Source organism: Lagenorhynchus albirostris, chromosome 2, assembly GCF_949774975.1.
Source record: "Lagenorhynchus albirostris chromosome 2, mLagAlb1.1, whole genome shotgun sequence".
Classification (NCBI taxonomy): Eukaryota; Metazoa; Chordata; class Mammalia; order Artiodactyla; family Delphinidae; genus Lagenorhynchus; species Lagenorhynchus albirostris.
The window spans coordinates 69,248,856-69,263,148 of NC_083096.1; the positions used below are offsets into that span (position 1 = coordinate 69,248,856).

At 36.3% G+C, this 14,293-nt stretch overlaps 1 protein-coding gene across 5 annotated transcripts in view; it reads right to left on the bottom strand.

The window, feature by feature from the left end:
* The window catches only part of ATF6 (activating transcription factor 6), a 222,012-nt gene that overhangs the window by 167,888 nt on the left and 39,831 nt on the right, over nucleotides 1–14,293 (bottom strand). For all 5 annotated transcript variants that reach the window (XM_060134471.1, XM_060134465.1, XM_060134486.1 and 2 more), the window contains 2 exons: nucleotides 9,082–9,267; nucleotides 8,060–8,151 (listed from right to left, as the gene is read on the bottom strand). In XM_060134471.1, the coding sequence (XP_059990454.1) occupies nucleotides 8,060–8,151; nucleotides 9,082–9,267 (278 nt within the window). The remainder of the gene's footprint in view (nucleotides 1–8,059; nucleotides 8,152–9,081; nucleotides 9,268–14,293) is intronic.

A 14,293-nucleotide genomic window follows, 5' to 3' on the forward strand; every position in this document is an offset into this window, starting at 1 on the left:
TTAAACTTTATCATGGGTATGTACGTATAGAAAAAACATAGTATATATAGGGTTTGATACCATCCATGCGGTCTTGGAATATATCCCCCAAGGGTAAGGGGGGAATACTATACTTCCATCTTGATTTGTTTTAACCTTACAAACTAGACATTGTTAATGTTTTATACCATGAACTTTTTTAAAAGTTTCATTCACATTTATTATTTTTGTTGTTGTTGGCTCTTCATTTCTGTTATCTCAAATCTTCTTTGAGGTTATTTTCCTTCTTCCTTAATACCTTGACACTTTTGAAGATTACAAAAATATTTTAATGTCCCCCTCAATCTGGCTTTATCTGATGTTTCTTCATGGTAAAACCCAGGTTATGCCATTTTGGCAAGAATGTCACAGAAGTGATGTTGGGCCCTTTTCAGTGCATCACATCAGGAGGTACAAGATGTCAGTATGTCTCATGACTGGTGATGTTACTTTGATTACTAAGTTACTGTAGTGTAACCCCATAGTTATGGTAGTGTCTCTTAATATCTCTCAAGTTTCCCATCTCTATGTCTCTCTGTGTTACATTCTGTATAATTTCTTCAGATCCATCTTCCCATTTACTATTTCTTTCTTCAAATGTGCCTAATTTTTTGTTTTAACCTGAGCATTGTTTTTCTAATGTCAACTTTTTAATTATCACATTTCCAGGTTCTTTTTCAAAATGTCCTGATTAATTCTTATAGTCTTTTGTTCTTTCATCATACTTCAATTCCCTCTTTTATTTAACATATTTATTTTACCTCTAGTATCTGTTAATTCAAATATCTGTAGTCTTTCAGAGTTTTATTCTGTAGTTTATTTCCTCTAACTCTTATTCATGGTGGCCTGTTCCTGGTGTGTTTAATAATTGGGGGGAGGTGAGAGGATGTGGATTCATGTTCAGTTGGAACCCTACCTTTGGCAATTTTTTAGATGTCTGTTTAAAGTGCCTTTCTCTGAGAAGGATTTACGTTTGATTCTGCCAGGAGACTAGCAGTATCACCAACACAGGACCGCTTAAACTAAATTTTTGTCTTGGTTTTTTTGGGGCCACACAAGTAGTGTAAATTCAGGCTCAAACTGCATGAGTTAGGGCTTGTGGTAAAGAGAAAATTCTTTCTTTATTTCTACTCTACTCAAAGCCAATACCAAGATAGGTACTTACCAACACTCTCCCTATGTGGTATGGCAATCTACTTTTTTCTTTTAGCAACCAAGAATGTCATTCTTTGGAAGTTCCAGCTTTACTTGGGTGGGGGTAGGAGGGCTTCAGTTGTGACTTCTCACCTTGTTTGGATCCAGAGCTTTCTTTCCTCTTCCCAGATGCTAGGACAAAAGGATGAGGAAATAACTCTAGGACAAGCACCACTTCCAATGTTAGCTTACCATTATGGATTTATGTTACCTTAATATTCTGGCCTCTGAGAGGTGCTTCCTTTTCCTCAGTTCAGCCATGAAATCAAAGAGTTTTGATTTGTTTTTTAATCCAGCATTTTCCGGTGTACTAAAATGCGAAGTTTCTCTGTACCTCTAGCCCACCATACTGCCCAAAACAGAAGTCCTTAAGGTTTCTTTAAGAATGGTAGGAAAAAAAAAATTCTTTATAAAAGGCAGAGTTTTCAATGGTCATTTCTTAAAAAGAGATCTGGGTTAAATTTCAGGTTCTACAACTATAAAATATGACTAATAATCACAGAATCAATCCCAATGAGTAGTAAGTAAGAAGAGGGTTTCCTACCAATTCACATTTGTCCTGTTTAGCCATTCCCTGCTGCCTAGAGTTACTATTTTTATAGACCACCCAGAGTAGGCCAGTTCTTTGAATCCTGTGCCAAAAATAGCTAGATGCCTTCTTTATCATCCACACAATATCAGTAAGGTCAGAAAAATTAACCCTTTTAAGTCTACTTAGTTTATTTTCTTTTTCTGTGTGATGACTATTCAGTAACCCCAAACTCTCCAAACTAGTCAGTTTTGCTACACATTACTTTGACAAAACTCTCTTACTTTAGATGTAAGATGTATTTACATTTCATCACCAAGTGCCTTCAGGAAATGTTTCTTAAGGCATACCTATATTTGGCAAATGTGTGTTATATGTTTTCTCACTTGGACCCATACCAGTAAGGCACAAAAGTTCACTTCTACATTGAACATCTGAAACAACATTAACAACACTACTATGGTAATGTGATCTCTTCTGAAAGACTTTAGGCTCCTAAATTTAAAATGCTTTCGAAATCTCTGATTAAAATGTCTATTTGTCTGGCCAGACTTAGTTTTGTAGTACCTGAGAAAAGCTGAGTTAGAACTCACAATCTATTATTTAAAAGCCTATGCAGTTTCTGCACCAATGAAAACATAATGCTTGCTTTATAGATATTCAAGGCCAGGGATGTGGAAGTTGTTCACTAAATATCTTCCAGGCGGTACTAATAAGGTTCAACTGGGGATTTCCCGCTCCTCTGGCAGATTCCCAGGTCCGAGAAGATCATTGGTTTTGCAGTGAAAAGACTGCAAACAATGAGGTCAATTAAGAAATGCTTCTGAATAATATACATGATGCAACATCTCCATTCCCAACATTTGGTTCAGGGGTAGATTTCAGTCTTTCAAACATTGTTGCTCTCTGAGCTTTGATATTTCACTGTGCCAAATTTTCTCCAGAAGAAATAGTTCCTGCTTTTTATGAGTTTCATAGCCAGTTTCTTTCCTATTTCCTTCTTGGTATCTGGAGATATTCCAACTTGTTAAGACATTTTGATATTTCTTCATTCCTTCTAGCTCTTCTCTTTGTTGCTTTTCTTCAATCTAAGCCTTTTAACATGTTTTCAAAGTCTGAACAGTTCCTAATATTCCCACTACTTCTTGGCTTTCTGTTCCTAAAGCCTTCACACAGAGACAGACACAGATTTCCTTAGGTTGTTGCTCAGTATTTTCAAGTATTTAAACTTTCTCCCATTCTTAATTCTCCTTTTTGTACTGTCCATCTAATTTTTTTAAACACAAACCTTTATTAATAAATTGAGACTATTATCTCCTCCATCCATAACGGATCAATCTACTTGCTCATGGAAATAAGACCCAACCCATGATACACCCATCACCTCAGCCATCAGTGAAGATCATTAATTCATTAAAAATTTTTTGTTCCTGTCTTATTTTTCAAATCTCTGTTGACTTATGAGAGCTTTCACAGCAAGACCTCCCCAATACCACCCTCATTTCCTGAAGCATAATTACATTCTCTTTATTCATTCATCAAATGCTACTCCATAAAGCCTCTGTGACTACCATCATCAGAGTCACTGATGTTCCTTCAACAATATGCCCCTATTGGAAATTCCCTGGTGGTGCAGTGGGTAAGACTCTGCGTTCCCAATGCAGTGGATCTGGGTTCGATCCCTGGCCAGGGAACTAGATCCCACATGCATACCGCAACTAAGAGTTCGCATGCCACAACGAAGGAGCCCGCGAGCCGCAACTACGGAGCCCGCCTGCTGCAACTAAGACCCAGTGCAACCAAATAAATAAATAAATATTTTAAAATATATATATATTAAAAAAAAAAGAATATGCCCCTATCTTTATACAACATCTACATAATTCTTTTTCATACTACAGTTGTTTACATATGTGCTTCTCCTACTAGACTTTTATTCATGTTTGCATTCCTGGCTCCTTGCTCAGTACCTGGCAAACAATAGTCCTCTAAAAATATTTGCTGTATGTCTGACTGAATAAATCATGAGTACCTCATATAGCCTAGATAAGAAACGAGGAACTAAAAGCACACAGCTTTTGAGAAATAGCAAATGAACACACATAACTGTGTATCTCCTCTGGGATGAACACTGTCTTGTCTCTACGGGACAAAATTAAAGAACTAGACAACATGATCTAAGACTTTATACCTGTGACAAAATATGCATAAGAAACAGTAACAGCACAAAACACAACTTCAACAAGTGGAAGAAAATGTAACAAATTGATAACTGGTGAGAAGCAGTTGAATAAAACAATATCAAGAATGTCAGTGGGGAGAGACTAAAACATAAGTTGAAAGACAGAAGGAAGTTCTTTCAGTTTAGGAATGGTGTACATAAACGTACAAAAATAGGAATTAGTAAATATATGCAGAGTATGGCAAGCAGGTTACTTGTCAATAAACACTAGATACATATTTAATACATGCAAGTAGGTTTACAGCAACTCATACCAAAAGAAAAGATTTTTTGGTCAAGATTACAAGTAATCCTTTTAAAAGAGAAATACAACTAGCTAAAGACTTATCAAAAAATAACTTACTACTAATGGGGGGTGAGGGTAGGGGGAACATATTCATTCATACCAAAAATATTTATTGAGAGACCACTATGTGCCAGGCTCTGTTCTAAGCACTGTAAAACAAAAAACAGATGAAAATCTCTGCAAGGAAATAAAGAAAATAAATAAGTAAATTATACAGTATACTAGAAGACGAGGTACTATGGAGAAAAGTAAAAGAAAAAAGAGAATAGGAAGTGTGGTGGCAGGAGCAGGGGTGGCAATTTAGAGAAGGCAGTCCAGGACAGTCTCATTGAGGTGGCATTTGAGCTAACACTTGAAGGAAGGCCACTGGAGAAGAGCATTCCAGGCAGTAGGGATAATAAATGTGAAGAAACTGAAGCAGGAACATCATTAGTGTGTTTGAGGAAGAGCAAGGAGGCCACTGTGGCTGCAAAAATGTTAAGATAACATTTTTGATCCAGAAGATAGGTAAATATTAAAAAACACTTACAATATCCATGTTAGGAAAGGTGTAGAGAAATGGATCTTCCTTTCACTTGCTGGTGGGAGTGTAAACTGGGACAGTCCTTTTGGAAGGCAATTTGGCAGAATCTATTACAATTTCAGATATTCATGCCTTCTAACTCCAGTCTACTACTCTCTCTCTCTCCACACACACACACACAATACAGACTCCATGTATGTAAACAATACCGTGTGTGTGTGTGTGTGTGTGTGTGTATGGAAATAATTTAAATGCCCATTAATAGGAAAATGGTTAAATTAATTATGGCAGCAGTTCTCAAAGTGTAGAGCCCTGGGGTTCCAGGTAGTCCAAAGAGCATTCAAAAGGAGAAGGAAAAGTAGCAGCCTCTGTAATGATAAAAGAATCTTCAGGGTATAACTACTAATGGTCACCTTTAAAAACTGGTATTTAAATATAAGATAATAATTGAAACTTATGGCTCTGTTATCCTCAATGGCTGTGGCAAAAGTCACAGAGGAAAGTCAGTGGGAAAAGTCATCATATAAAAGAGACTTTGGAAGGAAGAAATGAGTGTAGCTGGAGAAGTTCTAACAAATGGCCTACACCCATGAAGCCCCCTCTGGTACTGAGGGTCCCAGTATAAAACGCTTCATTTTGAGAGCTGTTAGTGACTCTGTATTCACTCCACAGTAATCTGATTCACTTTATTCAAGGAATTTAATTATTTTCAAGTTCCTAAGTCAGGATGACAAAGTTTTGATTAGCATGTCTCTTTTCTCCTTTATTAATCAAGAGATAGATCTTCATGAATAAAGAAGTCCCAGTCCTCAAATACAAAAATTAAAATGACAAAATAATTTTAATATGAAAAATATGGGTAAAATGTCAAGAGTAAATAATGAATAAAGTAGTAAAATAATTTTTTAATAATTCAAAGGCTTACTCCAGGTATCTCTTCAGCATATTCTATGTAACTTGTCTAATATAGTGTGGACTTTCAAAAATAAGTCAACTCAGAATTATGCCTTCTTTTCACTGAGTTGCCTTAGTGAACTAATTAAAAAGTAGATAGGTCTCTGGGGCTCCATGATGAGGTATCAAATGCTCTGGGGAATTGTGCTAACACCAAACAATAACAAAAGTCCAATACGAGATCTATATTTTATTTTTTAGAAACCAACTACATAGGAATAAAATGGGAGTGACCTAGTTTGCCCATCAAACATGTGAAAAAGGGGGTTCATTATACTATTTTCCTCTAATTTCTCTGAAAATCTTTATAATAAAGTTTTATTAATAAAAGAGATTAATTCAACTTATTTCAGTTCTCAACTAATTTTAATATAGATTTCGCTCCTCTCCCTAATAAATCTGCTTTCCAAGATTACTACTGACCTGCTAATTACCAAATTCAATGTTCCTGTCTCAGCTTTCTGCCTCTCTCAAGCCCTCAGCATGTGATGTCACTGCTCAAGCCCCTCTTAAAACTCTTTTCATCCTTAGCTGCAGAAAACCATTCTCTTCTCATTCTGTACCTAACCCTATTCACTCTAAGTTTCTTTTCCTGAGTCAATCTACTGCTCATGCTGATTCCCTCAGATTCTTATTACTCTTCTTCCTCTATTTTTCTCCTTGGATAATCTCAGCTATTCCACTAACATCTCTGTTTGTCTATCTACCTATCTATCATGGTAATTCCCAATATCTAGTCACTATCTCAAATTTCCCATACTACTAATAAAAACCATTGTCTTCCATCATAAAACTATTCATCTTTCTATGTTGGCTACCTCCTATTACAGCATCACCATTCAGTCCTTCAGGATAGAAATTTTGGAATTATGTTTAATTTCTCTCTTTTCTTCCTCATGTTCCACACTGTATTCGTCATCAAATCCCACAGAGTCTATCTCAGAGATGCACCCTGAGATAGTCCATCCTTTCCATCACCCTAGTCTAAGTTCAGGCTCTCATCTATTACCTTAAATACACCAACAGCCTCCTAATGCTGTCTCTGCCAATAGTTTCTCCTCCATCTAATCCATTCTCAATACCACCCTCAGAGTCATCTTCCTAAGATACAAAACTGATTATGTTACCCTCTGCCTAAAAACTCAGGAATGCCTGGTTTATAGTAGCACTGTATATAGCAGCATACAAGGCCCTTCATTATCTGGCCCCCACTTATACTGCTAGCCATATTTCCTCATACACACTCCCACATATATAAAAATGCACTGAATTTTTCATTTTTTTTCTGAAAATGTCAGGCCATTTCATAATTGTGCCTTTTATCATGCTGCTCCCTCTGCTTGGCATGCCTTTCCCATACTTTCCACCTGGCAGACTGTCATCACACTTTAAGATTCAGCTTCCTCTATGGGATGTCCCTTACCATTCTGTCATTCAACAAAAAAATGTTTTGAGCATCTATCAATATGACATGAAACTTCTCCTCAAGGAATCCATATTCTCATTTATATTCTTTTAGTACTTTGTTCATACTGATGTTATGACATTCATCACATTATCCTGTAGTCATCCTTTTACATGTCTCTCCTCCAGCTGGATCACGACATCTTTAAAGGCACGGCCCCTGTCTAACTACTCTTGACTCCCCAACACCTAGGATGCTGATTTTGTTCATGTGTTGAGTGTGCCATGGTTAGTGGGAGTCTGAAAAAGATGATTTCTAAGATCCCTTTGAATTCTAGTACTCTATGACTCCAACACAAAAGCAGCATTTCTTAGCTGTGATTTAGCTGAAAACCTGAACCAAGTTCAGCTAGATCCTTAAAATATTTATACTGATTCACATTCCAAATCTACTAAAGAAGAAACTGAGAATTATTGCTCTACCTACTTATTTTATAGCTAGGGAGGAAGCCACCCAAGTGCCTTATAATCTCTGATACTCAAGTATCATAGTACTGAGGTAGGTAATATTATTCTTATAAACACATTTTAAAAGTAAGTAACTGAGGCATAGAGAGATTAAGTAACTTGCCTAAGACAACAAAGTTACTAAGTGGAGGAGATAGGATTTGAACTCAGGCAGTTTAATTTCAATGCCCATGATCCTAATCAGTTCATTATTCTGCTTCATCAGTGATCTGTTGAATAACTTAAGGCTTTCTTCATTAAAAAACATGAACTTTCTGCCAGACCTAGGTGAAGAACAAAACAAATCCATTTCTCCCTAGCTTATGATTAGAGCTAGAATAATAAATAACAAGAATTTAAATTTTTAGCATTAGTATCCAAAATAAATATCTATACACTTACCTCATGGGTCCATAGTTCAGTATTACAAATGCCAAAACTATCATCACACAGATAGCTCTTCGCTTCGGACTGGGAACTTTAAGCCTCTGGTTCTAAAGAAAAGGACCATATTAAATACAATTGAACTACACATCAATCTCACAAAAAGCAACATCTGAGACAACAACTCTCCTCTTCACCAGTTATGTGAATACTTAAACAAAAAAACAAAACGCAAATGTGAGGAAATAGTACTTTCCAAAAGACTAGAGCAGAACCTTCCAGAGAGAGAGAAAAGGAGAGTAGCAGGAGAGAAGAAACATAGCAGCCACCCTGTGGCAGAGGCATCCTCACCCAAAAGGAAAGAATTCAACAATTTTTATAATTTTATGGATCTTCAAAGAATCCTAAGATACTTCTGTGGTTTGTCTCCCTATTAAATCATTGTTTTCAGTAACATAATGGAATATTCCCATATGCTCAAGGAAAGATAGAAAGAACAATATAAGAAGCCCCACTCAGTAGGAAGAGGCATCAATTTGGTTCAGGACAGCACTGCAGTAGGAAATCCTGAAAGCAGCAGATTTCATCAACAGAACTGAGGAGAAGATTAACCTTGCTGGGACCAGCATGGCAACAAAATAGAAAACATAATAGTGGTCATGTAGACCAAGAAAACATTAACAAGTTTTTATTTTGTATTGTTTTCTTTTTTAAAAGGGAAGACCTAGTGGGACTATTTAGGAGCCTCAATATGATTCATTTAGTCAAAAAAAAAACCCAAGAGAGTGCTATGGTAATAAGTGAGGAGAAACCCAGGAAAAGAAGACAACTTTTGTACACAGCTTGTGAGGTACAATTCAAAACCTCCTCTTTCCAATACTTTATCCTTACTACAAATGTTTTGGGGTTTATCGTGCCTGCCTTTTCCTAGTACTATTATTTTACACAATTTAATTTAAAATGTAAAATTTCCAATTGATTTATCAGAAAAAAAGAACACTTTAACCCATTATCCTGGCTGTATCACAACCATCACTCACCTCTGATACAACTTCATCCAGCTGCCGCTTCAGGGATCCGTTCTCTTTCTTCAGCTTCTCATTCTCCAGAAGGGCAGCCTTTAACCTTGCCTCTAACCCTAGCATGTATTCTTTCTTCTTCTTGCGGGACTGACAAGCTGACTCTCGATTTTTTATCATACGTTGCTGCCTCCTTAGCACAGCAATCTAGGAAAAGTTACGGTGAATCAAAATATTTGGATTTTAGGATCAGATCAGTTAAGAATATACTGATTTTTACAATTATCTTTTAACAAATTGTTCAAAACACAGGTTACTGGTTGTTTTAAAAAATATTACTCAAAGTAAATTGAAATCAAATGATTAAATAAGGCCTTCTAAAACCTGTTAAACGTTTTCTTCTGGTGTTTTCTAAGGCTTATTTATTGATCTTCCAATTTTCCCTTTAGAAACACTACGTATATATGTATGTATATATACAGACACCTTTAATCTATATCGCAGGCCCTGAATTGACTATTTTTCAGAACCATACATCCAATTACCTATAAGGCCACTTCTACTTGTAGAGTTACCATCACTTGAAATTCACTATGTGCAAACTGAACTCATTATCTCCCTCTATTTTTAAAAAAATCTATTCATTTTATATCAGTGGTATCTCTCAGGATATAATGGAAGATGTGACCAGTAACCTATTTTTCTTTCATTGTCTAAATTTACTCCCTCTCTCAACCTCCCACTTACTCACTAAATATGTATTGAGGATATACTAATGACCAAGTTTCTTCCAGTGAAAGTGTCTGTCATTCCTTTCTATTTCCACTGCCATTCTCCTAATGCAGGCACTCATTAACTCATCTCTAGACTACTACAGTAGCCTCCTAACTACTTTAATTGGCTTCAGGCTCCTTCTGTCTACCATTTCTAAGGTAACTTCCTTCCCCTAAAAACATTTTAATCTTGCTATTCCATTGCAAAAGCAAGCTAGTCATGCATTCTAGCTACCCACCTTTGCTTTCAAGATCTTCCATAATGTGACCACCGCCTACTTCTCTATCCCCACAACTATTCACACCACACCCTCCAATCTTAACATTTAAGGCTACTCCATGATCTTCATACACACCTAACTCGTTCCTTTATTCATACTGTTTGTTCCAATTTGGAATGCTGTCTCCTCTACTAAGCTAATATTAAGGACCGTCCAAACTCTAACTATGATAAACCACTCGGAGTTTTTATATTATCTGAATTTCTTATGCCCATATAATTTGGAAGATACACCTGAACACTCTAATGGTCTCAACCGTCTCAAAAATGTTGACTCTCTCTCTCGCCACCTAGATTTTATACCCTGGAAACCAAAACTATGTAATATGACCCACAATAGCTACCATAATCAAAACTTACTGAGCAAAATTATTTTTGTCATATTTTCTGAACTAAGGTGTGGAACCTATTTGTTTTAATTTTAGTCTAATTTATTTGGGAGAGATGGTGAGGTAGCAAAAGTCCATAAAAAGCACCAAATAATATTAAATTTATTATTGTAAGAATACAGATGACTGAATTACTGAGTTCTCTGTTTTGTAAAGGACTTTAAAAAAATAAACATTTTACTGTGGGTGTTTAATAATGCTTACTCAGATTGGTAAATACAATTAAATAATACTGATTTCTTTTGAAATAACAACACAATTCCCACCCCATACTACATTTGCTAGAAACAGAGGTATACCAAAGCCAGCCAAGCAATCAGAATCCACAAGGAAAAGAAACATTATATGAGATGTCAAGAGGAGTATTTTTTCCTTTTTTTTTTCTTTTTTAACTGAAACTTCACAAGAATGCTGACTTATATAACCATCTACCAAATTTATAAAGTTTCCCTGTGGAATAACTATCCCACTCTTCAATAATGCTAAATACACACACACACACACACACACACACACGTGCACGCACACACACACACAAACAGAGGTGGCAAAGCCACGATGGACTGATTATTCATCAATTTCAAACTATTCTCTGGACAATGCCACTTTGTTCAAACTACTGTTACTCTCAGTGATCTTCATTGTTACTTGGAATGCCAGTATCCATAATTAATACTTAATACTAGAGTGCTTAAGTACACAGAACGCTGAACAAACACATAAAAGAGAAGGTTCCCAGATGGAAGAGTTTATACTAAAAGTTAGATAAAAGGTAACCTTACTTTAAAGGCTAATTAATGTATGGAATTTGGGAAGGCTTACAGATGGCACACCATTTAATAAATTTCAAACAAGGATTAGGGATTTCTGTAAACAATAAAAGCACCTGCATTTTATACAGCATAAAGTTTCAAAGGCTGTCAGTGCACATGCCTCATACTAAAAAAATGAAAACCACCTGTGGCCAAATATTCATTTCTTCCCACAGAAAAAGATACAATAGCTCTGAAAATGTGGTAAATACTCAATATTACCAATAAATACAAAGGATAAATACAGTAAAAATATATAAAATCCACAGGAATCACCAGAGTTCCAACTTTACATTTCAGCAAGCTATCTTCAGCTATCTAAATAAATAATATTTAAATTATTCTGTATATTCTAGGCAAAAAAACCCATAATTTTCAGATTAAACACACACATACTGTTTGGTTTTTTGATGGGGAATGACATTTTATAAGAAAAAAAGGATTACACTATAATAACTGTCTTGTAAACTAATTTTTTAACATACAGTGTATCATGATCATCTCTGAAATGCCATGAGAATGGCAGCATAGTATTTCAATTATCTTGATGTTCCATAATACATTTAATTAATCTCCTCTTGTTGAAATTTTTACAGTTTTCAAGATTCTTTAAAATAAGCCTTATCATTTGATACTGTTAGAGAGTAGAAGAGCCAAGGCTAGAACTTAGGACAGTTGATTCCAAGCCCAGTGCTGCTGATACAACAGCTCCCCACTGCTTTTAAACACCAAACAGGAAGTCTTGCGTCACAGTATGGAACTCTAAACTCAGTGAGCTGTATGATTACTTTAATTATGTGCCTGTTTGAAATTGAAGGCTTACGGAACTGCTTGAATAGAAGCTTATTCTCCTCTATTAGCAGTCTGCAAACATAAAATCAATACTCTGGCCCATTAATCAATTGACACATCTCCCTTATGGGCGTATGAGAAGATTCAACATGACTAAAATGAGTGAACAGCTAGCCAGTCACTGCTTCTGGTCATCCTGCCTTCAGACAACTCTTCCACCAAGCATTGTGCCTTGGAAAAAGAAAAAAGAAAAAACTCCACGGCAGCAAAATATTCTCCCTTTAGTGACACTGCACTATAAAATATGGTGTTTCACTATCAAACAAACATTTATTTGACTGTAAGAAAGAAACTCGTAAAAGGAGAACTTTCACAAATGGACAAGTACTTTTTGAAGGCTGGATCAACTTAAGAGTCAAAACTCTAAGTCTCTTTCCATTATGTTTTTAAATTTTAAGTTACTGACTAATAAACACTATAAGATATTATGTTCTTCTTACAAATAAAATAAGGCTATTTAGACCCTTGATTCTGTGATGCTGCTAAGAAATGAGCTTCAAAGTCCTGAATGGCTATAAATTAAAGATATTAAAATAAAATATTTACTGCTAAGAAATACATTCTAACATCACACACAAGCTCAAGAGAGATCAAGTACTGATAACATACAGCTGAATCAATCACTGGCTTACTGCACATCTGTCAGTTCTAATTCTCATTTTGCTGAATCTTTCCCTCTCAACTGACGTATGAAGCAGAAACTGTCACTGATTAACCTCTTCATCATGTCAAACAAAAATTTTTTCAATTAAATAAAAAAAAAAGGGGCTTCCCTGGTGGCGCAGTGGTTGAGAGTCCACCTGCCAATGCAGGGGACACGGGGTCGTGCCCCAGTCCGGGAAGATCCCACATGCCACGGAGTGGCTGGGCCCGTGAGCCATGGCCGCTGAGCCTGCGCGTCCGGAGCCTGCGCTCCGCAACGGGCGAGGCCACAGCAGTGAGAGGCCTGCATACCGCAAAAAAAAAAAAAAAAATTAACTTTATTTGAAATTGATTTAAAAGGCAAAGGAGTAAATTTTCTTAAATACTTCTTTTAATTTACATAATTATATTATTGTATATCATAGTAAATATACTTATTATAAATACATCCTATAAAAGATGTACAGCAAAAATCAATGGCAAATTTAATTTATGGCAACCTTATTTTAAATATTCAAATAAATTAAACATTTTAATTTGATTTCTTTTAAGAATCTTAAGTACACTCCTTTTTTTCTCATAAAATTATTTTAAACAGAAAACCAAAATTTTTACTTATACTACATCTACTCTTCTCAAATCTTATAACAGAAAGCCAAAATTTTATTTTACTCTCTATTAAGTTGTGTGTGTGTGTGTGCGTGTGTGTGTGTGTGGTGTAACTAGTTCCTACTCATTAAAAGTTAAATAAAGACTCTTCATTACTGGTAACAGGAGCCATTAAATTGGCAGAGTCAAGTAGATAATTTTCACCCAGATTTCCAGAGTGAGAAAGGATAACAGACAAAATCCCTACTAGATTGTAGGTCCAAGTTGCCCTATCCAATCCCATCTTCTGAGTGAAAAGAAAGAACTGGTAGAGAGGCAAAGACAAGAGTATCCACCAGATGCCCTCAGGAAAGCCACACTATGGGCAGAGCCTCCTGGAGAATGCAGGAATCTTAGTCCTGTGCACAGGATCTTCAAAGATCCTCAGAGCAGTTTCCTGTGCCTTCAGTTAATGACTCCTCTGCTTCATATGTCCCTAGAAGTACTTGGTGTAGCTATATAAGAGTAATAGTAATTTAGTCATTAAATGACAACACTGGGTGCTTCCCTGGAGGTCCAGTGGTTGAGAATCCGCCTGCCAATGCAAGCCCTGATCCGGGAAGATCCCACATGCCTCGGAGCAACTAAGCCCGTGTGCCACAACTACTGAGCCTGCGCTCTAGAGCCTGCGAGCCACAACTACTGAGCCCAGAGCCACTACTACTGAAGCCTGCTTGCCTATAGCCCATGCTCCACAACAAGAGAAGCCACTGCAATGAGACGCCTGTGCACTGCAATGAAGAGTAGCCCCCGCTCACCACAACTAGAGAAAGCCCATGTACAGCAACGAAGACCCAACACAGCCAAAAATAAATAAAACAAAATAAATAAATTTTT